Source organism: Rhinatrema bivittatum, chromosome 4 (assembly GCF_901001135.1).
Source record: "Rhinatrema bivittatum chromosome 4, aRhiBiv1.1, whole genome shotgun sequence".
Classification (NCBI taxonomy): Eukaryota; Metazoa; Chordata; class Amphibia; order Gymnophiona; family Rhinatrematidae; genus Rhinatrema; species Rhinatrema bivittatum.
This window is the reverse complement of record NC_042618.1, coordinates 66979844-67004923: the sequence shown is the minus strand read 5'-3', so window position 1 is coordinate 67004923 and position 25080 is coordinate 66979844. Positions and strand designations below refer to the sequence as shown.

The window sequence follows — 25080 nt, the reverse complement described above, 5'->3', positions numbered from 1 at the left end:
AGCGCCCGCGTTGGTTTCTTCTTTGTGACCCAATGAATAGGCTCACCTTTTTTTGGTGCCAGCTTGTCTACCTGCTCACAGACATTCTGCAAGTCATGCTCAGAAAGTCACTCAGAGTTCATTAACCCAGGCAGGCCAAAGGAATAGCAGAGGCGTCTGGGTATTTTCCTTCTCCATGTTGGTTTCCTGTTTAGGCATACTTCTCACTGCTTAGCAATTCTGTGTAGTCCAGTACTTTCAGGAACTAGTTTCCTCGAGCCAATGATGACTGAATTACATACCCTCAGCCCACTATAGAGTGTATACACCACCATCTTCGATCCTGTCTGGGGTATTACATACCACTTCATGCTCCTGGTCCAACTCCATTGCAGCTTGCTGCATGGCGTGTTTGAGAGCTAGTACCCTACATGAGGATGTCCACAAAGTTGGCAGATGTACCCTGCCTTGGTGATAGAGTTTCTCTAAAAACCTGTTTGGAGAAAAGTTAACTCAAAGGAACAGCATGTGGCAGTTCAGTCCTTCTGTACGGGACTGGAACAGTCTTCTAGAAGGCATCCATTCTATACTTTTAAAAGGCATTATTTTCAGAGACTCCCCTTCTGGCAATTCCACTGCTACTGGATTCCATCTCCTGGCCACAGAGATGGTGGTCTACTCCTGCTATTTCCTCATCCCCCAAGAAATTTGGAGGACTGGATTTTTGAAGCCTGAACATGCACATACTGCAGGAGAAATTCAAAATTCATTCCCACCACACAGTCCTCCCCTTCATCCAGAAAGAGAAGCAGATGTACATTCTGGATCTAAAAGATGCTTTTGCTCACGTTCCCATCCATCTCTCCCATTGGCATTACCTACGTTTTATGCCGGATTCTTCTTTTTATTAGTACAAAATGCTCCCCTTCGTCCTCTCAGATGCACTGAGAGTCTTCACTAAATGCCTAGCTGTAGTAGCAGGACATCTGGGTCTTCCCTTACCTGGACAATTGACTTGTGGCACCAAATTCCCAAGAATGAGTTCTAATGTATCTGGAAAAATCAATACGACTTTCAATTGCTGGGCTTCCTCCTGAATTTTGAAAAATTGACTACTTCCTTCCCAGAAAATCAAGTTCATTAGGACATGGATAGATTATTTGCAAGAGAGAGCTTTCCTTACTTAAGATCAAATGCAAACTCTGGGCATTGGCTCATAGACTGTTGAATGCATATCAGTCAACACCCAAAGGTGCTCTTGGTTTTTTTGGTCACATGGCAGCAATTGGTGCATCTGACCTGCTTACACATGTGTGTTTTACAGTGGGTCCTTTGTTCCCAATGGGACCAACTTACTCAACCCTTAATAGCTAAAGTGGAGATTTTAATAGAAACGAAGCAGGGATTGAGTTGGTGGCTGGACCCCTTTATTTTTCAGGAAGGAGCACATCTGCAACAGGCTCTTCACCAATTAGCCTTAGTTACTGATGTCTCCTTGAAAGGTTAGGGTTAGGCCGTACAAGCTCTTTTTAAATTCAAGGGACATGGTCATTCTAGGAGAAACAATTTCAGATCAGCCTAGAGTTGAGAGCAATAAGTTACGCTCTAACAACTTTGATTCACTTCCGTCAAAGGAAGAGTATTTTTTGTTCAAACAGACAATGAAGTCGTTATTTATTTATTTAACAGTTTTATATACCGAAGTTCTGGTAACAAAGTTACTAATCACTTCGGTTTACATTGCAACAAAAGATTGACAGTATATAGAATAATGTCTTACAATGAACATGGAAACAGAACTTGGAGAACATAAATAATAATAACTTAAAAAGGGGAAGGAGAGTAATTATATACAAAGTAGTGGACCGTCATGGAGATCAAAGCTGAGATATTGAATTTAAGATTAAGAGAATGCTTGGTTAAACAACCAGGTCTTTAGTCTTTTTTTTAAAGGTGGGGGTCGCTTGTTCAATTCTTAGGTCTGGTGGGAGAGAGTTCCAAAGTTTAGGACCGGCAGTGGAAATAGCTCTTTTGCTAAGTGAGGTCTTGAGAGGATGGGCTCTTAGTGTGCCTTTCTGAGCTTGTCTCGTCTGACGGGAGGTGAAGTGAAGCTGTAAAGGATGGTGAGGTCCATTGGAGTGGATTTATAGATGGATTTGTGGATTATTGATAGGGATTTATAGAGGATTCTGTGTTTGGGGAGCCAGTGAAGGTTCTTTAAGATGGGAGTGATGTGGTCCCTTTTGTTAGATTTGGTTAGGATCCTCGCAGTGGCATTTTGTAACATTTGCAGAGGTTTCAGAGCGTTTGCGGGTAAACCAAGCAGCAAAGAGTTACAATAGTCTATCTTCGAGAAAATGATTGCTTGTAGTACATATCTGAAGTCTTGGAAGTATAAGAGTGGTCTTAGTCTCTTTAATACTTGAAGTTTAAAGAAGCAATCTTTTATGGTGGTGTTAATGAAGCTTTTGTAGTTGAGCTGGTTGTCCATGGTGACCCCAAGGTTTCTGACCTGAGAGGAATAGGCTGGAGGCGATAAGGAGTATGAGTAGGGAGCAGTGTAGTTACCATTTGGGGTGATGAGCAGGAACTCTGACTTGTTGGAATTGAGAATCAAATTAAGATTTGTTAGGTGGTGGTTGATAGACAGGAATTCCAGAATTGTAAGGTGTTTTGCAATGAATCTTTGATTGGTATAAGGATTTGGACGTCATCTGCATAAACATAGTGAATAAGGTTAAGTTTGGAGAGGAGCTGACATAGAGGGAGAAGATAAATGTTGAATAATGTTGGGGATAAAGAAGAACCTTGTGGGACTCCCATGGTGGATCTGAAAGGTAGTGATTCTTTGTTGTTTATCTTGACTTTGTAGAATCTATTCTGGAGGAAAGATGAGAACCAATTGAGTGCAGTGTTTTTTATGCCAATCTCTGTTAGACGATCTAAGAGGATATCATGGTTTACAGTGTCAAAGGCTGCTGATAAGTCGAGTAGAATGAGGAGGGAGGATTGTTTGGTTTTTTTCTAGGTTCAAGAGAATTTTATCTGAAAGTGATGAAAGGAGGGATTCGGTGCTTCTAGCTTTTCGGAAACCAAATTGAGATGAAGAGAGGATGTTGTTGTTTTCCAAGTATTCGAGGAGTTTGTTAACTAATTTTTCCATGATTTTGGAGATAATCGGGAGATTGGCAATAGGGCGGAAGTTGGCTGGATTATCTGGGGAAAGATTTGAGTTTTTTAGTAATGGTTTAAGGATGGCGAGTTTGAGTGGAGTGGGGATGAGGCCTTGTAAGAGAGGAATTGATGATCTGTGATATAGGGTAAGAGATGTCTTTGGCAATTGAGATAAGGAGGTTGGCCGGAATAGCATCTAGTGGGGGTGATGAAGGTTTAAGTCTTTTTAGAAAATTTTCAATTTCCAAAGTGGAGACTGGTTCAAAGATCTCAAGGCTTGCTGTGATTTGTGTAGGGGGGGGGGTAGATGAGGTGGTGACTTTCATTTTCTTGATAGGGTCCAGGAGGTTAGGAATTTTGATCTTAAAGTAGGTGGCAAGATCAGATGCTTTACTTGCTTCGTTATCATCCGGGAAAGCGAAGGCGGGTGGTTTGGTGAGGGATGTCACTAAAGCGAAGAGGGCTTTTGGATCAAATATAAAGTTATTAATTTTCTGAGAGTAGAAGTCCTTTTTTGTCTGAAGGATGGAGATCCTGTATTGGTGCATTAAGGATTTAAAGGCCATGAGGTTTGAGGTTGAAGGATTCTTGCGCCAAGTCTTCTCCGTGCCTAAGTTCACGCTTTATGGATTTGAGCTTTGGAGTATACCATGGTTTTTTTGTATCCTTGTTGGATTGAATCGTTTTGGTAATTAGCGGGCAAATAATGTCTGCTACTTTGTTTGTGATATCAGACCAAGAAGCTAAAGCAGAGTTGGCGTCTGTGAAGTCCATTAGGTTTAGCTCTTGAGTTAGTTGAGCGATGAGGGTGTCTGGGTTGCAGAGTTTTCTGAATTGGACTGTGGATTTTTGGGGGCCTGTAGTAATTGTTTGGTGATTTTGTAAAGATAAGTTGATTAATTTATGGTCGGACCAAGGTATTGGCTGGCAGGTAATGTTGGAATTGAGGGTGAAATTTTGATTTATAAAAATTAGGTTCTACATGAGTAAACAAGGAGGTACGGGATCTTAGTGCCTGGGCCAAGAAGCGATTAAAAATATGGGAATGGTCATGCAGACATCAAGCTGTACTGCAAGTGACCTACCTTCCTAGAATCACCAACACATTGTCTACACAAGTGGTCTCTTCACCAGTCAACAGCTTGTTCACTCTAGGGATTTTCAACAATCGACATATTCGTGTCAGACAAAACAAAATTAGAAGAAAAAGTTTCTGTTCTTCCCAGCAAACTTGGAACTGTTGACAATGCTTTTGTACTTACCTAGAGTACAGATCTCATGTACACCTTTCCACTAATAACCAGAATGGTGCATATCTAATCGTCATAGCTCCAGTATGGCCCAGACAAGTCTGGTTTGCATATCTTTTACAGCTCTCCAGTTATCCTCTGATCAGATCCATATATTTTAACTCCAAAAGAGGATGTCTTTCATCCAAACCCAACCTCCCCTCAACTTGACCGTTTCTATGTTGAATGCTCAATGATAAGTCTTGTCTTTACTTAAAGCAGTGGAAGACATGTTAGCATCTGCCAGAAAAGTTTCAACTAGAAGAGCTTAGTTTCAAATGGAAAAGGTTTTCCGTATGGTGCCATTGCAACAATTTTTTATCTGTTTGCATGTAAACCAAGAGTTAATTATCTGCTCTTGCTTCATGAATCAGGCCTTGCCACATCATCAATAAGAGTAATTTCAGTGCCATAGCAACTTACCATGTTCAAATTGATGATAAGCATATCTCCATTCATTAGTGTCCAAATTAATGAAAGGCTTGTGGTATACTAAACTCTCAGTTGTAAAATTTCCCGTTCTGTGGGATCTAAAGTGATCTTGGCATAGCTCATGAAGCCACCCTTTGAACCACTGGAGACTGCTTCACTCAAGTTTCTAACATAGAAAGTAATATTCCTGGTTGCAGTAACCTCAGCCAGAAGTTGGTGACTTAGTTTTTAGTTATTATCTTCCTTATGCAATTCTTTCATAATAAGGTAATGCTCCGCAACCACCCTCATTTTCTACCAAAGATTAAGGAAAGCAAACAATCAAGCTATCAGGAATTACTTAATTCTTTCTGAAACTTCACACACATGAAGGTGAAAGCGCTCTTCATTCCTTGTGTAAACAAGCCTTGGCATACTACAAGAGAAGAGCTCAGCCTCATTGTCACTCTTTCCAACAATTCGTCTGTTATGATCGCCAATAGATTTGGCATAGCAGTGGCCAAATGTACAGTGTCTAATTTCGCTAGCAGACAGCCACGCATACTGCTATAGTCTAGCAGGCCTACAAATTAGACACCATCAAGGCTAATCAAATTGGTCATGATTACATCAGTGATTCATCTGCAAAGCTGCAAAATGGTTGTTGGTGCACACCCTTTGCACCCTATTGCTGTCTGGACAATCTCTCAAAGACTAACAGTAAATTTGGATAAGCAGTTTTGCATAGCCTGCTCACCCAGTAGTCTATTCTCCACGATGAAGTTAGGGTTACTTATTCAGTAAATGCTCCACTGCAACCTTCAAGTTTGCTTACAGAAAACCAGTGTTTTCCCTAGATAGAATGAATTAACATACTAAAAATCAACCAGCCTCCCTGGAGAGTAGACTACCTAGCTAGACTTGGCTCTAAAATCAACTGGAATGGCTTACAAGGTGACGCCTGAGTGGGAGTTCCCACACATGCTCAGAGCAAAAAGCTTTAATTATGAGAGAGAAGTCATGTATGCAATATTAGGGGTTCAGGAAACTGTCTTCTACTTTGCACCTTGTTTCCCCTCCCCCACTCCTATTGGGGGCTGGCCGTGCTAAGACAGTTCTCTACTACCTCCTATACCTACACAATCCGAATAGTTCAGAAAAGACCACATGTTTTATCCACAGAATTAAACAGACACCATTTTGTACATATGTATATAATTGCAAATCTTGTTTATTATTTAATGCAATTTCTCCCATGTTTTCTTACCTCCTTACTCCCGCGTTAACATGTTTTATTTGTTCTATGTAAAGCGCCAAGCATGGCGTCTGTTTGCGTTACACTGTGAACCGATGTGATATCCTGGATGAATGTCGGTATATAAAAATTTTTAAATAAACTTCTATTTGTCAGATTTTGCAGGATTAGGATTTAGAAGAAAATACAGTACATGTCTCTAAAGTCCTTGCTACTTGGCATCAGTTTGTACTAAATAAAGATCTGCATCATTAGTGGATTGAAATGCACCATAAACCTTAGCCTGTGTAGAGTATTAAAGGTAACTAGCTGGCTAGCCCCATCCAGCTTTGAGAGATTCCCTATTTACCTCTAGAGCAGACTCTCTGGCTGGAGATCTTGGGGACTGCCTCGCAGAAAAGAGCTTGTTTTCTTGGTCCTGGTACTGTCTAGGCTAAGGAAGTGTCTCTCAACTCTGGGGCCATCTCTGGCTTCATGGCCAGCAGCCAGATATCTGGCAAGGCTTTCCTCTCTTCGGTCTTCCCAACACTCCCGGCCTTCCACCTCCTCAGCACAGGGAAGGAGTAGAGTTGATGCCTCTGCATTATCAGGTCTTCCCTTTTTTTCTTATTTGCCCTTTCTTATAACAGTCAGTTGAATATGTAAAATGTTCATGCACAGTCATATATAGCAGGGCTGAATTAGCCATGCTGTCATGGGAACGGTCAATCAGGCCCGGGAGGCAGAGCTTCAAAAGTGATGTCAGAGCTTTGCTCTGAGGCTGCGCGTAGATTCCCGCACTGGAATAGACTCTCCTCAGTTTGTTTTTCCGCGCGTGGGATCGCACACAACTTCAGACCTCCTCAGCATCACAGTTTTCAAGTTAAAAAAAAAAAAAAAAAAAGAGTTCGCTCATGTCGGAATGCGGCAGGAAAGAAGGTCCCCCGACCATCGGGTTTCAAGTCCTGCACGTGTGGGAAGGTAATGTCTATTACAGACGGGCATGACTGCTGCTATTGGTGTCTGGGCCCAGACCACCTGATGCAGTCTTGTCAACAATGCGGACAGATGTCCCCAAGAGTCCGGAGGCAATGCTCCAATAAGATGCAGGCTCTCAAAGCAGCCCGAGGAGGTTCATATGCCCCTGCCACACCTCCACTGAAGCGTCGTCGGTCAGGCCTGGAGAAGAAACAGAAAAGTAAGACCGACTTGCTTCGGGGCCGCGATCCGGTCCATTCCAAACACAGTCCACACTGAGTCGGAAGCATTGGAGCCTCGATCTCACCTGCGAATGAACACGCCAAGAGACGGGGGGGGGGGGGGGCAGAGTTGCCATGACGCACAGCCACGAGGCGCCATAACGCCAGCCTCTATGCACTCACGTTAGATGCAAGAATCGGCGCCGAAGAAGAAACCTGGAGAGTCTACTGCGAAGCATCACTCGACGGGTGTGTCAACGGCGCAATTGCCGCAGCCACAAAAGGAAAGCGACCAGCCTCATAAAGGTTTTTCCTCCCAAAAATCTTCGCATAAGTCCCATTGCTCAACGATGGAGCTGGCTTCGGGACATCCAGTGCCGCACTCGCAGCCTCACCCGCCGCCGGAGAAGAGGACTACCAAAAAGACACAGAAGCGGGGACATGCCTCTGGGGCTCTAGGGCCAATGTTTAGGTCTGCTTTCTCAGCTTCGGAAGGAGAGGGAGCTCCAACACTCTCCTCTCACTCCCCATCATCCTTCTCTTCAGTCAGAGTATATTCAGACTTATTCTTGGCCTCTCATCACCGTTTGGAAGCCAGCTCCTTACAGGAACCACTATCCAAGAATGAAAGTTACTGGATGAAACCCATTCTCGTTTTCCCAGTAAGAGCCCGGATGATGACAACCTCTTAGCAGCGGTTCCTGTCACATGTCCATCCACATTTCAGAAATCCGCTATGCCTCTGCAGACGAAGGATGCATTTGTTAACTTTTCCCTAGCGCGTCCTTCCAGTTGCCTACCTCTAACCCTCCCAGTGTGGCGGCGTCTCAGCCCTCAGTGCACTCAACACCAATACAACACCGATCTCCTTCACCTCCAGCTCTGTTATCAGATCCCATCCCGGTGTCACCGCCAAAGGAACCCCCGCCTCGGTTGGTTTCTCCAGACTCCTCCACGGGGTATCCCCCCGGCGGATGAACCAGCAGCGCCTTATTCCCCGCCGGAGGACCTCACATATCCGAAATTTCTGGAAAAAATCGGGAAAGTCCCGGACCCCAGAGCAGACATGCTAGATTTGTTAATCTTCGACCTGCCAGCCGAACCCACTGCTCTGCCACTGCACGCCATTTTGGATTCGGTCCTAGAAAAATCCTGGGACTCCCCCCTTCATGCTCCCCGCAGTGTCTCGGAAGATTGATCTGAAATATAAAATGCAAAAATCTCCATACTACACAACCCCTCAACTGCCACACGTGTCCCTGGTTGTCGAGTCCGCAATGGGGAAAGCAAAGAACACTAAACTACATTCTGCTTCACCCCCTGGCAAGGACCTTCGCGCTCTGGACGAGTTTGCTAAGCGAGCCTATCAAGCATCCATGCTTGCCGCCCGAATTAATCGCCACCAGTTTTAGTTGGTGCAGTACCTGTTCGATTGCGTGCAACACCTCAAGGACGATCCAGTCTCCATGATCCCCATCCACTGTAAGACATCGAAGAGGCCATCTGCCACTTATTACATATCATCTACGAAGGCTTTGACACTTGATTCCAGTGGGAGCACTGAGAGGAGAGGCTCACCTTGCTGGTGGCTGAAAGGAATTAGTAAGTTTTTGTTTGGGACGCTTAACTTTGTCCCAATGTCTTTTTTTTTTAAAAAAAGACAACTATTTAGGAATATTATTTAGTGTGTTTGTGCTTTTAATAGTCAGTAAGATAGCGAATAAACAAGTTAGACTTCTTTTAGTAGAGGTTTTTTTGAATTGCTACATCACTGTTCAGACCATCAAAAAACGCTCTACTAAAAAGTCTACAATGAGCTTTAGCAATTATGCCTTCAAACTTTAATATATACTTCTTGTGACAAAGGTCCCGGTTGATGCCTCAAAGTGCACAACTTTGACTGATTTAGTTCCGCGGGTGGGTTCGCCCAACTGCGGCTAAGGCGCTGAGTAAGCAATTCCCACGATAGTTTCGTGTACCATCTTTGAATTTTCTCAGATTCACTGGCCCGCAAGCCTGACATTTTTCTTAACTGCATACGATCCATCTACATTTCCTCGTACTGAATTGCCAATCATTTACAGTCTCTTAGAAGTTGTGGTCCCCCCCCTGATGCAGCCCCTGATGTGAAACACGGCTGTGTCGGGGTCCTTGTGTGCACCATTGTTTTATAAATGTATATCCAATACAAAGCCCTGTGACACATCTGTGATTGTATGCACTTACTAAAAGTTCATTGTAAATTATATTGACCAGTAAATAGTTTGCCACACATTATTTCTTCGTGGTTTAAAACATGCCATAAATCTGCCTAATATTTAATACTTATGGCTATCTTACTTACCCCTGATCCCAACTTCAGGCGATTTCCCCGTTTTATCTCAGAAGCAGGCTCTGGCTGGAGGTCTGGAGAATGTGGGCAGGGTAGGAGGCTTGCTTCTGGGTCTGGTACTGGCAGAGGTGCCGGGCTGCTCTTAGCTCCTCACAGCCTCAGACCCTGCTCTACCGCCTGTCCATAGGCAGGGCATCTCCTCTCTCTGGTCTCCTGGCCACACCTAGTCTTCTCCCTCCTCTATAGCAGGGGTTGCTGGGGCTGCTTAGGGTCCACTCCCTTTCTCCTTATTTGTCCCCGGTTTTATATTTTCCAGCTGATAAATATGCATAAGCTCATGCATAATCATATAGTGGGTGGAGGGTCTTTGCCGTATTGCAGATCTCCTCCCCCCCCCCCCCCCCCTTTTCCTTGGCCAGTCTGTGACTTCTGCTTATGAGCTTAAGTTGCATTGTCCCTCTGCCTTGGTTTTATTTACACAAGAGCTTAAACAGGCAGATCTTGCTAAGTATCCTTTAGTTCTGGTTTAAAGTTCTCATCTAGACAAAGTTTCTTTTCTTAAGCTGTGACAGTGTTTTGGCCTGTCAGCATACTTCTTGGTGGTTATGATTCATATTGGGTGGTTTCAATGGATAAACATGGAATATCTCCCTACACCAGAACCTATGGTAACGAATTCCAGAGCTCAATTATACACTGAGTAAAATAAATGTGCGGGTTTGGAGGGTGTTTGAGGCTTGATGTGAAGATCAAGGAGTGCTTCCTTCAGTTAAGGCTCCACTCATTTTGGAGTTTTTGCTCTTGACTGTTTCAGGGGCCAGGTGAATGGTAAATCCTTATCAGCTCATCCAGATGTGGCCCATTTCTTGAAGGGAGTGAAACATCTTTGTCCTCCCTGGCAGTTACTCCCTTGTGGAGTTCTTAACCTGGTGTTGGATTTCTTAGCAGGCCCTAAGTTTCAACCGCTGAGTAACCTTTCCTTGCGGTTACTGACCTTGAAAACTGTGTTTCTGGTTGCAAATTGTTCTGCATGTCTAATTCCTGAGCTGCAGGCCTTGCCAGAAGCTGTTCCTTCAGGTGACTCCAGGGCCGATGCAGCTGCATACTGTTCCTTCTTTTTTGCCTAAAGTGGTCTCGGATTTTCATTTGAATTAGTCAATTTCCCTGCCTCCCTGGAAAAGGTAAGAGATGCGGAAGAATATCTGCTTCATCCATTGGATGTCGAGAAACATGTCATGAGGTATCTGGAGATTTGTAAACCTTTCCGAACAGATCACCTGTTTGTCCTTCATGGTGGAGTTAACCAGGGTGAGCCAGCTTCGCGGGCTACAATAGTGCTTGCTGGATTAAGGAGGTAGTCACAGCCACATATGTAGCTACTGAAAACCTGTTGCCTTCTCAAGTTAGGGCTCATTCCACTAGGGCTCAGGCAGTGTCATGGGCGGAAGTTAGTGTCTTCTCCCGTCGACATTTGCCGAGCTGCAACGTGGTCCTCCTTACTCATCTTTTCCAGGTATTTGTCTGGATATGCAGTGTTGACTGGACCACGGGCAGCCTCTTACCCTGTTCATGAGTAGCTTGGATACATCCCATTGGTCCTGAATCTATCTATCCACATGCTAGGAAATGAGAAATTTCTACTTACCTGATAATTTCTTTTTCCTTAAGATGAATAGATGGATTCAGCTTCTCGCCCTTGGCTTCCAAATGGTTGTGTGATGGTTCTCGTGTGGCTATGTGTTCCAGGGGATTACTAGTAAGTGTTCATCCAGTCCCTAGCCTAGTATGCATACGTTCTTGTCCGATTTCAGTGTTTTTTGTTGGTTGAGTACAGAATTGGTTGTCTGTTTTTAATTGTGTTTTGCTAGTTTGTCCACAGTTGCTTTTGAAAAGAATTCTGGCAGGCTGATGTCTGGCAGGACTATATATACTGTGACATCAGCTTGCTCCATCTCCATCTGCTGGTAGAGGTATATAACCCACTGTTCTTGAATCCATCTATCCACCTTAAGGAAAAGGAAATTAACAAGTAGTAACTTCTTCGCTCTCAATCCTGTCAATTCTTTTTTTATCTTTACTTACTACATATGATAGTCAGTGAACCAACACATGGGGAAAATCCATGTCAGAGGACTCCTTGGAGGTGAAAAGAAATGCATATCGAAGTCTACATTGGGAGTGATAAGGCCAAGTGTGAAATTTCAAGCTTTTTTTTTTCTCTCCCATGCTTGGTATTGTTTGTTTTTTAGCTTTTCTACCATGATCATGTATTTCCAACCAGAACACTTAAAGTATGCTGCAGAGTGTATTTTGCACTTGGAAAGTGGAAATGGGGACTATTTCTTTTAATACTTCTAATCCCTATCTGAGCAGAATGTGAACTCGACAGAGCTGTATCCCTAGAATGTCTGTGGAGAACAGGACCTTGTATATAGTTTCCTGCCTGCTGTTTTATTTATTATACCAGTTTTTAAAGTGCAGTTTGTCATGTATGTACTACAGGATTATTGTATTGAGCTCCAAGTAATCAAATGGAGATGGTTTATCAGACTACTCCTTAATTTGCAACATACCTGCCAGTTTTGATTGCCACTGCAGGCTTCTGTCTGAATATGAACCAGGCATCTTCATTTTGCTATAGCATTTTAAATCATTTTTTCCAGAGTCATTATTTTTTGGTTTGTTTTTTTTTGTGGCGTTTTTACTAGGCGCTGGGTGGGGCTGTTAAAACTGTAATCAACATCCTGTAGAGCTGAAGAAACAAGGTGACATGTTGATTAGTTCAATTGTATGTACTTTTGTGAAGATTCCAGTTCTTGGTTGATCTTTTAGTATTAGTAGATATTTCCTTAAGTGTTTTGAGCAGATTTTTTGTTTTTTGACCATACTATTTATTTTTTTCAAGGAAATTATAGCTTGGTATAATGCTAAGGGTTGATTACAAAACTTAGTGTAATTTTCATTAAAAGTGATTTACAAATTTTATACATAATAAAATTCAACATACAAAATTACATATACAAACCAAATAGACTGCTACCTTCTTAGTAGGGCTGGTTGGGCTAACTGCCATCCTCATTTCCCCAAGGATCTATACTAATAAACGAAGCTTGACCGACGTGCCGCAAATGCGCAGTAGAGACCAGCTCTACCGCGCATGTGCGGGCGAGCACGTCTGTCTGAGCCAGCGTCAGAAAAAAAGAAAAAACAATGGCGGCGTCCAGCGGCAGCGGCGGCGGCGTTGGGTGGCAGCGTCCGGTGGTAGCGGCGGCGGGTGGCGGCATCCAGCGGCGGCGTTGGGTGGTGGCGGCGTCCGGTGGTGGTGGCGGCGTCCGGTGGTGGCGGCGGCGTCCGGTGGTGGCGGCGGCGTCCGGTGGTGGCGGCGGCGTCCGGTGGTAGCGGCGGCGGCGGGTGGCAGCAGCATGGCGGCATCCAGTGGCGGTGGCGGCGGGTGGCGGCGGCGGCGGCAGCGAGGGAGGAGAGAAAGGAGGGACTGACAGAGAGAGGGAGGGACTGAGTGAGAGGGGAGGAGAGAGAGGGAGTGGGACTGAGTGAGTGGGAGAGAGGGAGTGGGACGGAGGGAGAGGGGGGGACTGAGTGAGGGGGGAGGGAGATAGAGAGGGAGTGGGACTGAGGGAGGGAGTGGGACATAGAGGGAGAGGGGGGAGGGAGTGGGACTGAGGGAGACAGAGGGAAGGAGTGGGACGGAGGGAGACAGAGGGAAGGAGTGGGACGGAGGGAGACAGAGGGAAGGAGTGGGACGGAGGGAGACAGAGGGAAGGAGTGGGACGGAGGGAGACAGAGGGAAGGAGTGGGACGGAGGGAGACAGAGGGAAGGAGTGGGACGGAGGGAGACAGAGGGAAGGAGTGGGACGGAGGGAGACAGGGGGAAGGAGTGGGACGGAGGGAGACAGGGGAGGGAGTGGGACGGAGGGTGAGGGGGAGGGAGTGGGACGGAGGGTGAGGGGGAGTGGGACTGAGGGTGAGGGGGAGTGGGACTGAGTGGGAGGGAGGGAGTGGGTGGAGGTAGGGGTGGAGGGGAGAGAGAATGAGGGGGAGGTGAGAGACAGAGGGATGTAGCCCTTTTTAACGGCGGTGGCAGCGAGGGAGGAGAGAGAGAGGGAGGGACTGAGTGAGAGGGAGGAGGGAGTGAGTGGGAGGGAGGGAGTGGGACGGAAGGAGAGGGGGGGACTGAGTGAGGGGGGGAGGGAGATAGAGGGGGGAGGGAGTGGGACAGGGAAGGAGTGGGACTGAGGGAGAGGGGGGAGAGGGAGGGAGTGGGACAGAGGGAAGGAGTGGGACTGAGTGAGAGGGGGAGGGAGTGGGACTGAGGGAGAGTGAGTGGGACTGAGAGAAGGGGGAGGGAGGGAGTGGGACTGAGGGAGAGTGGGAGAGAGGGGGGAGGGAGGGAGTGAGTGGGAGGAGAGGGAGGAGTGGGTGAGAGGAGGGAGGTAGGGGTGGAGGGGAGAGAGAATGAGGGGGAGGTGAGAGACAGAGGGATGTAGCCCGTTTTAACGGGCTTAACGGCTTGTATACACATAATATAATGTTCTCAGGAGAAAAGTGAGCAAAATACTTTAAAGAAATCTTTTGGTAGCTTCTGTTTTAATTATTTTCCAGCTCCCATTCTTTGGCTTGCTTTTCCTTCAGTTTGTTGGATCTCTGTGGTCAAAATGAGTTAATGTAAAGAAAGGGATAAAAATAGCTCAGTATGTACTTTTACATCTGCTTTTTATATCACATAACAAGCTTTATGGTGCTGTTTGTTATTAACATTTAACTATTTCAACTAGTTAAGCTGCTTTCTTCGGCTGGTGACAGTTTGCTTTTGTGTTCTGTAATTCAGTATATCATTTGGTTTGGGAAGTTGACATCCCGTGGTAGCAGCATTAACAATTAATTAGCTGCTAATGAAATTTTAATTTGATTGAAAAAAAATTCTTTCTACAGTGCCCTTCTTGGTAGAAGGGTCAAATCTGTAGAGATGAGGTATGGCAGTCAAGCCTTTGGTGCTAAATGCTAAATATACATAAATGGGTTAACATCTTGTATTTTTCCGTTCTGTAATTTTTTTTTTTCTTTTTCATTAGTGAAGACAATATCAAGACCAGTGCATTCATCAGGAAATGCTGATCGTCTGCATGTAAACAAAGATGGATTGGCTGTGACAGCATGCCTTAAGTGGAGGAAGTTATGATGAGTTCCTACAGAATCAACCTCAACCGGGAACCACTGAAATCTACATCTGCCACGTTCCATCAAGTCCGACGGTAGGCATATGATGAGCTTGGTTTTCGGTGCTTGCTAGTAGGGTTTTCTTTTTATATTGAATCTTTGTATTTTTATGAAAGTCTTTGCTATAAAACTTGTTCCACTTGTGGGAATTGTTCATTAAATTCAGAGAGATAAAAAAAGCAGTTCTAACTTAACTGTCTGACTGTTGTAGATCCAGTCCTTAGTGTTCCTTCTTTATGCTTCTAATTCTTTGTATAGTATCTGTAATTAAGTTTAAAACCACACTTTTAAACTAAATAAAATCCCTAAAGACTGTCATGGTTTTAATGTCTGCTAAAACAAGTTATCCAAAATTGTGTGCTGGTCTGTGGTCCCTTTCCATTTTTATGTCTTGGCTGGTTTAGAAACAGTATAAGCCGATATTTTTTTCTGTTTTTCATTGGTATTCTATTTCTGTCATAATTGAAAAAACAGGTTGTATCTGTGAAACTAGATCTTGGACTTTTTTTTTTTTTAAGAAAATGCAAAAAACCTGCATTTGTGATTTTACTGTATTTTCTAAAGGATAGTTTAGGATTTTTTGGCAATGAGATCTTTCTAGGGCATTTAGGAAATTTATGATTAATTTCAGGGTTCATTTAAAAAGCAGCAGGGCAAAAACTTGTGCTGCTTCATTCAGCTCTTGCGTTTTTGAACTATGAATTGGGCTGGATATCTAATAAGAGTGCAGAGTTTTGAAAACTGGAGACCATGTCTTCAGATCTCACACCTACCCTTCAGCGCCTCAGTGCTCCAAATCAGACTACAAACTGTGCAGATTAGAGACCTTATAATTGCCATAAATTTTTTAGTGCTATGCATATTGATAGGACTATACAGAAATAATAGATCTTACATATTCTGCTCAAATTAATGTATAGTGGAATTTTATTTTTATTCTACTTTTCGGAACTTCAAGGTGGATTACGTTCAGGTACTGTAAGCTCTCTGAGAATAGGAAAATACCTACAATGTAATAGTGATGCATCAAACCACGGTAGGGCTATAACACATTAAACAGCATGTATCACGTGATTATAGCCCTACCGTGGCAATATCACACTATTTTTACCTAGGTTCCCACCCCTGTGCCAATAAGCTGTTGTATGGTATTTGCATGCATGAACATTGCAAATCCATGAAAAGCAGCTCATGCATAGGTAATTCTATGTATGTTAATGCAGCTGACTTAGAAAGTTGTCAGCCATGTTAATTTGACTCCTCTTCCTGAGGAGATGCACATCTAACATGGGAGTATCGAGACTCTAACACAGTACATGGTCAGCACCATTTTTTGGAAAATGGCACCAACTGGGCTAGGAGGTGCCCCGGGCACTTCAGAGTGGTGGATTTCTTATTTTCAAGGAATTGGGGTGGGGGGGTCCCCACTTAAACTGAATGATTCTTATGATTTGGAGGGTCCAGGGGGAGGGTGCCACTAGATACCAAGGGGTATTTTTTTTTTTTTTTTTTTTTAAATGGGGAAGGGGTGAAGAACTCCCTGCCCTGTTATATGGAAAGGGGGTTGGGGGACCTTATCCTGCTTATTTTGTACCTTGGGGGGTGGGGGGTCTCCATTATCGTGCGACTTTGGACATGTTTTTAGAGTTGGGATTTGGGACTGCCACTTGATTGGCGGCCCCAGGGTGAGGAGGGAGGGTCAGTCTTGATCCCCGCTCACCTTTTTGTTTGTCACAATTTTTTTTTTCTGGGGAAAACTCTGGCAATGGTAGGACAAACATCACAGGCAAAGGGACTATGCCATGTTTTGCCACGAGACATTGCTGCTTGATGCATTCAGGCCTAAGTTGGTACCTCTGACAGTGGCCAATCCAAGTCATAAGCACCCGGCAGGATCCCAAGGAACAGATTCGATCCTTTCTGCTCATAACGTAATCATAATCATTGAGATGTAACCACTTCATAACACTGAAAAAATCCAGTCTGATAAATTCACTAAGAGAAAAACCCCGTGTGCGAACGGCTTGCGGAAGAAAAGAAACTGAAGAGGTGAGAGAACCGCGTGGGAAGACAACTGCGCAGACACACAGTTCAAAACTCTGTGGTTAACTAAGAGAAACTCCGCCTACCCGGGATCGCGGCGCTTCCCATACAGCATGGCTAATTCAGCCCTGCTATCGACGGGAAATCATAATCATTGAGATGTAATCACTTCATAACACTGAACCTTGCTTTGAATCCCACAGTTTGAGAGCAAGTAATAAATCCTTGTAATCAGTGAAATAATTTGACTACATAAGGGCAAAGATTAATTTCACTAAGTCTTATGATCTTAACCAAATACACTTAGCTGAAAATATTTAGCTCAAAAATGAGGACAAATATGAATTCTTTACGAAGACTTCTGTGCATGAATAATATTTGTAAATTGGCAGTCACATGCAGGTTTTGAAAATGTCCCTGGTGAATAATTCTTGGCGTACATAATACACTGGCTATGCATTCCTATTACCAAACCCCCTAGTACTTCTTTTTTTTTTTTTTTTTGGGCGGGCAGGAAGTGGTGGGAATATTTAGCAAGTGCTTTTCTTCCCTGTTAGTGCACACTTCCGTTCTAATGTAATACCCTCTTTTACCCCACCCCCCACCTCACCTAGGCGTAGTCCTCATCTTCTCGTTCCTGCTGCTCCTCACATTCTCTTCTTTCTCCTCCTCTTGTCTTCTCGCTTTTCTGTTGCAGCTCTTTCTGTCTTGGAAGGCCTTAGTTGGGCCTGAAGACACAGCCACATGCCCCTGCTGGGGCCCTGCTCAGAGCTGAATACTTTCTCCACCTACACAAAAAATCACTTGCCACAGGCAAGTAAGTGCATTTCTGTGGTCTCAAATTTACCATGCATTAGCAATAGTGGAACAGAGATGCATATAGAAGGGATCTTCCCTCCATGAATAAATGCATATATAAATAGTTCTCCCTTCAGAAGATTTGTTCTGAATTTGCTTGTACTAAAACTAGCTTTACTGCTACTATAGGCAAAACATAGTTTTCTATTGGTTGAGGGTGGGGGGAATGATCATTCATGTTATATGGGAATGCCAATGTAGTTTAATGGCTAAAGAAGAAAATTGTATTCTGACTTGGATTCCCAGGTTTGAACCATATCCTCATTTCTTAAACTAATTTAAATGTTAATTTAACATCTCTTAAGTATTTCATATCACAAAAGTAACAGATTTCCTCCTAACACGCTCTCTTTTTTTGTGAGCTGTAGGCGGTTCTCACGTTCTGAGGTGCCAAGCTACTGATGTTGCTTCTAAATGTCTATTTGATGTTAATTCAGTATATCCTGAATGTTATTTACCCATTTTCTCCAGGGTCTTCCTCTGGCCTGCCATCCATTTTTCATTATATTTAACCTTTTTTGGGGCAGCTTATTTCAAGGGATTCTTATAAAATGGCCAAATCATGCACTTCAATATATTGTAGGACAGATCAGATACTTGTTCTGTGCTAACTATCTTCATTTTTGATTCTTTATACCATTCTTAGATATCTCATTTCTATTTAGTTTCTGGTCATGGATTGATGTTTGAATCAGACTTGGGAATTATATCCTAATGTTGGTATAAAACTAGTTTTGATATGATTTGGCTTTGAGACTTATAGATTTATATTTGCATTGGAGCAAGCTATTTATCCTAATACTTAATTTGCTTTAATACATCTTATATTGATTTCTCTATTGAACTTTTCATCTTCATTTATAGTCACTACAAGTTCTCCATTGACAAGCAGGGCCAAATTAGCCATGCTATGTGAGTGATGTCTTCTGGCACCAAAAGGACCCATCTCTGTAGCTCAGAGCTTTTGCTACTGAGCATGTGTGGGAATTTACACACACACTTTGCATTGCAAGCCCTTCGGTTTTGTTTTGTTATCCATGCTGTCGTGTGAACGTGGACCCTCTCTCTCTTAAAATGTTTATTTTTGGCCTTAGGATCTTGTTTTTATTGCTGCCTTGGCAGCCCCTCAAACAGCACATTATTTTATTCCATATGTCCAGGATCTATGTCCATGAGATGCTTTCCTGCTTGAACTACATTAACGTCTAGCAGGAACTTCTGTAACAGGGCCTCTCCCCCTCCCTCCTCCCTGTGGTGCTGAGTTGTGGATCCACGATATTCTTGGTTGAGAGTGGCTGAGCACCAGAAAATATGCCTTTTGGCAGGGGAGCTTGTGGTGTCCAGAGCAGTGGATGTACTATACTTGCCTGTTTCATTGGTGCAAAAGCCTCGGGCTGTCTGGAAATCATGACTTCCCAATTCAGGTATCCTCCTTTATACCTGTAAATGTCAGAGCCTATTTTCTCTGCTTTTGGGAAACACAAGTCCAGCTGGGAGCTCCTGCAGTCGCCTCGAATGACCCATTTTTAGTCTCAGAAATTGCGCACTTGTGTTGCAGTAGGTTACTGTCCTTGAACCGTGTTGCATGTGCCCATTCGAGCCCCTGTTAGTGTCATCTGCTTAACTGTCTGTCCAGGGCTTCCTCACTGAAAAGACATTGTGCTACAAGGAAGAGAAAGCAAAATTGCTTCCCTTGCAATAGGTGTTATCCCAGGACAGCAGGATGTAGTCCTCACATGGGTGACATCACTGGACGGAGCCCTATCCCGGAAAACTTTTTCAAAGTTTCTAGAAACTTTTGACTGGCATCCTGAACCTACTGAGCATGACCAGCATGCCATGATCCCTCGAGCCACAGAGGTCTCCCTTCAGTCTCGTTTGTAGCAATGAGCGTTAGCCAAAAATAAAATAATAAAACGTATCAGACCCAACTCCGCGGGGTGACGGGTGGGTTTCATGAGGACTACATGCTGCTGTCCTGGGATAACACCTATTACAAGGTAAGCAATTTTGCTTTATCCCAGGACAAGCAGGATGCTAGTCCTCACATATGGGTGATTAGCAAGCTACAGGCTGAGTAATCTTGTATTGGACCAACAGTGTACAACTGGTGCAACAGGCACAACAACTGGTGTACTGTTGGGGAAAAATGAGGCAGCCTGAAATCACGAAAGGTTGGATTATGCTGGAAACAAGTTCAAGACAGATTGTCCATAGGCTGAATCTTGTCGTCCTTCCTTGTCGAGACAGTAGTGAACTGCAAAGATGTGAAGAGAACTCCATGTTGCAGCTTTACATATGTCAGCTATTGGCACTGGACGATAGTGTGCTACTGAGGTTGACATTGCTCTTACTGAGTGAGCCTTTACTCGCCCCTGGAGAGGAAGGCCTGCTTTTTCATAACAAAATTGTATGCAATCTGCAAGCCAATTAGATAGTTTGCTTGCCCACTGCTTTTCCAGATTCTTTTTGATCAAAAGAAACAGAGCTGGGTGGATTTCCTATGGGCCATAGTGTGATCTAAGTAGTACGCAAGCGCACACTTAGTCCAAGGTGTGTAAAGCCCTCTATCCTTGGTGAGAGTGCGGTTTGAGGAAGAAAGTAGGTAAGATGGTGGATTGAATCAAGTGGAATTCCGTAACTACCTTGGGGAGAAATTTTGGTTGTGTACGGAGTACCACTCTGTCATGTAGGAATTTTGTGTAGGGTGAGTATGTGACAAGTGCTTGTAACTTGCTAACCCTTCTAGCAGATGTGATGGCTATTAAGATCTTCCAAATGAGAAATTTAACATCACAGGAATCCATGGGTTCAAAAGGAGAACGCATGAGCCTCGTTAAGACTACATTAAGGTCCCATTCTGTGACCAGTGGTCGGTGTGGAGGTTTAAGTTGAATTAAACCTCTCATAAACCTACTAACGAGGGGTTGCACTGATATTGGTGCATCTCCAACAGTATTGTGATAAGCTGAGATTGCACTTAAATGTACTCTTACAGATGAGGTCTGGAGACCAGAGTCTGAGAGATACCATAGATAGTCTAATAAAGATGATGTAGTGCAGGAAAAAGGGTCGACATTGTTTTGTGTGCACCACGTGGTAAACCGTTTCCATTTAGCACGCTAGTTCTTTCGTGTGGAGGGTTTACGTGAAGTTACAAGCACTTGAGAGACATTAGTCGAAAGATTGAGAGGTTGTAGAATCAAGCTTTCAACATCCATGCTGTGAGGGATAGGGATTGAAGGTTGGGATGACACAACCTGCCCTGATCCTGAGTTATGAGAGTGGGTGCTGTGCCCAGGCGAATTGGGTCTCTGATCGAGAGGTCGAGGAGTATTGGAAACCATACTTGTCGAGGCCAATATGGGGCTATGAGTATCATGGACCCTTTGTCCTGTTGTAGCTTCACTAGGGTTTTGGTTATTAGCGGTATCGGAGGATACGCGTATAGAAGACCTGAGTTCAAGTGGCGAGCAAAGGCGTCCCTGGGTAAGCTGTTTCTCTGCTTGTGCAGGGAGCAAAAATTGTCCACTTTGTAATTCAGTTGAGATGCAAAGAGATCTACTGTTGGTTGGCCCCAACGTTGAAAGATCTTGGTCACTACTACTGGATCTAGAGACCACTCGTGAAGTTGGAACTAACGACTGAGGCAATCCGCCACTACGTTGTGAATGCCTGCCAGATAAGTGGCCCGGAGAAACATTGAGTGCGTTAGGGCCCAGTCCCAAATCTGTGCGGCCTCTTGACAAAGGAGATACGAGCCCATACCTCCCTGCTTGTTTATGTACCACATGGCTACTGTGTTGTCTGTATCAGAACAGTCTTGTGGGAAAGGCAGTGCTTGAACGCATGCAGCACATAACGTATAGCTCGAAGCTCTAGGAAATTTATCTGAAATGTAGCTTCGAGTTTTGTCCAAGTACCTTGACTCTGCAGATGACCAATGTGTGCTCCCCACCCAAAGGTGGATGCAACTGTAGTTAATGTCACTTGCGTAACCGGTTGTTGGAAAGGTAGGCCTGTGAGCAAGTTGTCCATGTTTGTCCACCATAGGAGCGAGGACCGTAGTTGCTGAGTTACTTGAACTGGATAAGACAGTTGTTGAATGGCTTGTATCCATTGGTTTCTGAGTGTCCATTGAGTAACTCTCATGACTAATCTGGCCATAGCAGTGGTGTGAACTGTGGAGGCCATGTGATCTAAAAGAGTGAGGCATTGATGAACTGTTTGAGTGCATGCGCGGAGAGAGCCTGCTAACGAGGCGAGTGTCTGCGTAGTCTTTGTAGGAAAGATTTTGACGTTATGGTGTTTAATTCTGCTCCGATGAATTGTAACAGGTGGGGTTTCTGGTAGTTGATGAAGAATCCCAACGAATGGAGTAGAGTGCTTGAGAGAGTTGAGCTCCTTGTCTTGTTTGGCTTCTGATGAGCCAATCATCCAGGTAAGGAAACACGTGCACGCCTTCCTTGTGCAAGTGGGCAGCTGCCACTGCCAGGCACTTTGTGAACACTTAAGGTGCTGAGGCAAGACCGAATGGTAGCACCTTGCATTGGAAATGTTGACTTCCTACTAGGAATTGCAGATACTTGCGATGAGGAGGGAATATTGGAATGTGAGCGTAAGCATCCTGAAGATCCAGAGAACAGAGCCAATCTCCTTTTTGAAGTAGAGGTAGCATGGTGCCCAATGACACCATCCTAAATTTTTTCTTTTTTCAGGTATTTGAGTTTCTGGAGGTCCAGTATGGGACGTAGGCCTCCTGTTTTCTTTGGAATGAGGAAATAACGGGAGTAGAATCCTCTGCCCTGCTGAGGCCGGGGAACTGGTTCCACTTCCCTGGCTCTCAGAAGGGTGGATAATTCTTTTTGTAAAGTGTGGATTTATTGATTTACCGTCCAAGACTAGATGGGTGGAGTACCCTTGAGATGTTATCGAGAGTACCCATTGGTCTGTGGTGATGTGCGACCAATTGTGTTGGAAGAAAGTGATCCGACTTCCTACTGGCAAATTTAGGGTTGGATTGGGAGGTAGGCTTCTGTTCCCCGGTGAGATTTCAAAATCCCGAAGTCTAGTCTGTTTGCAGAGGGGGTTGAGCTCTAGGTGCTCTTGGTTGTCTCGGGCCTGCGGTCTTTGTGCTGGCCTAGATGACCTTCCACGGGCAGGAGGTGGATAGTACCGCCGTGGCCTATAATATGGTCGTTTTGAATCTTTCCTTGGGAGTCTTCGTGAAGATGCTTGAGACTACTGAGGAGCAGAGGAGAGCTGTCGCAAGGTTTCCGAATGTTCCTTCAGCTGGGGAAACTGCCTCTTTTACGTTATCTCCAAAGAGATTGTCCCCTGCACAAGGGAGCTCAGCAAGTTTCTCCTGTACTTCTGGTCTCAGGTTGGAGGCCTTAAGCCAGGCCCATCTGCGGGCACTTATGCCAGTAGCAGACTTTCTAGATGAAGTCTCGAAGCTATCGTAAGCTGCACGAACTTCGTGTTTCCCAGCCTCCAGGCCCTTATGGATGATACTACTGAAGGAATCTTAGAATTGCTGGGGAAGAGATTCTGAGAGTTCCTGAACTTGTTTCATAAATTATGCTGATATTGCATCATAGTTGGTAGGACGCAATTCTGGAAACTAACATGGACCCCTGGAACATTTTCCTACCTATGGTGTCCAAAAACCTATTGTCTTCCAGGAGGATTGGATGAATGAGGCTTTATTATTTTTTACCTCTTTTGAGCTGACTCAACTACTACTGATTGATGGGGTAGTTGAGTTTTTTTGAAGCCTGGGATATGTTGGACTAGATACATAGCATCAGTTCTTTTATTCACCGGTGGTATGGTGCAGAGATGCTCCCATAGCCTGTGTTGTAAGTCAACTAGGACTTCATGAACTGGAATCACCAGGACTTCTTTAGGTGGATCCACAAATTGTAATACCTCCAGATTTTTTTTGTCTAGTATCCTCTTCAGATTCCAGCTGAAAAGGGATGGAGTCAGCCATATCCTTGATGAAATTTGAAAAAGAAAGGTCCTTTGGAGGGGATTTCCTTCTTTCCTCTGGAGGAGAAGGTTCTGAGAGAACTTCTGAGGAAGAGTCAGTATTGGGATCCTCCCAAGTGTCATGTGGACGAGGAGGAGTCGCTGGCATCAATGGCTTCTCCAGTGGCTTCAATGGAAATAGTGGAGAAAACAGTGGGCTTGGATGTGAGATTCCCGATGGACCTGGAGTAGGTTCAGGCATCTGTATTTCCTTCACTATTTCTTCCATCGGTCTTGGCATCGGTACATCTGGTTGTACCGGGATGGCACTGATGAGTGTCTAATTTAGCTAAAATTGGCGTGAAAAAGGACATATCCGGCATCGGTATGGGTTGGAGTGGAACCAGCGATGGAGTCGGTGATGGCATCTGAATGGGCACCAGTGGCAGGAGTGGAACCGGTACCGGCGATGGTGCTGGCATCGGAGGCATGTCACGGAGTGCGTCTCGAACTGCCTGGCGGATGTAACCGTCCAATTCCACCCTCATAGCTGGTGAAACCAGAGCAACTACAGGAGGGAGACAGCGAAGGCGATACAGGTACCTCCGCAGGGCCCTGTGGAGGTATGGTTCCCAGCACCGATATCGGTGGGGATCGCCTAAGAGTTGAAGGCCTCTGTGGACATGGAGAGTCTTCTCTCCAAGGTTTCTTCGGAGCTGATTCGAGACTTGTCGATGGACCTCCAGTTATTGGATCCAATTCAGGATCGTAAGGTCTCCGGTGTCGATGACTATGTTTCTGCTGATGTTAGACGCCTTTTTCGATGACAGATGTAGACTTTATCGATTTTATTTTGAAGGGGTCGGTGACTGCCAATCACCTGCTTCATCCGGTCTACGTTTTTTAAGGACGACCTTCCTGATCACTCCAGCCGGAGACGATTGTGTGGAAGTTGAGGTTGATGGCATTAGTTGAAGATGGAATAAATGTTCCATATTCTCCATGCACAGTCTTCTGCCTTTCGGTGTCATCTCGGCGCGTCGAAACGTCATGTCCCTGGCTGAGGCAAAGTACACACTCTGTGTGGGTCCGTGATGGACATGGTGCAGGAACAATTCGGGCACTTCTTGAAACACGTAGCCATAACGAAGGTCAGACAGCCATTGACGACCTTTGTTTAGTGGTAACGGAACAGACCGGAAAAAAATTAGACTTACAGACGGTGGAAAAAAGGGAGACTCCTACAGTCTAAAGTTGTTTTATTTTCAGAGTTTAACTTTTTTATGTAGTGAAAATTCACTACACAGGACTCCTATAACCGCGAGGCTAACTGCTTCGCGGAAAAAAGAAGAC

At 44.5% G+C, this 25080-nt stretch overlaps 1 protein-coding gene across 5 annotated transcripts in view; it reads left to right on the top strand.

Moving 5' to 3' along the window:
• The window catches only part of FBXO34 (F-box protein 34), a 92724-nt gene that overhangs the window by 41139 nt on the left and 26505 nt on the right, over positions 1–25080 (top strand). For all 5 annotated transcript variants that reach the window (XM_029598273.1, XM_029598274.1, XM_029598271.1 and 2 more), the window contains one exon: positions 14709–14888. In XM_029598273.1, coding sequence (XP_029454133.1) covers positions 14812–14888 — 77 coding nt within the window. In that variant the 5' untranslated portion in view covers positions 14709–14811. The remainder of the gene's footprint in view (positions 1–14708; positions 14889–25080) is intronic.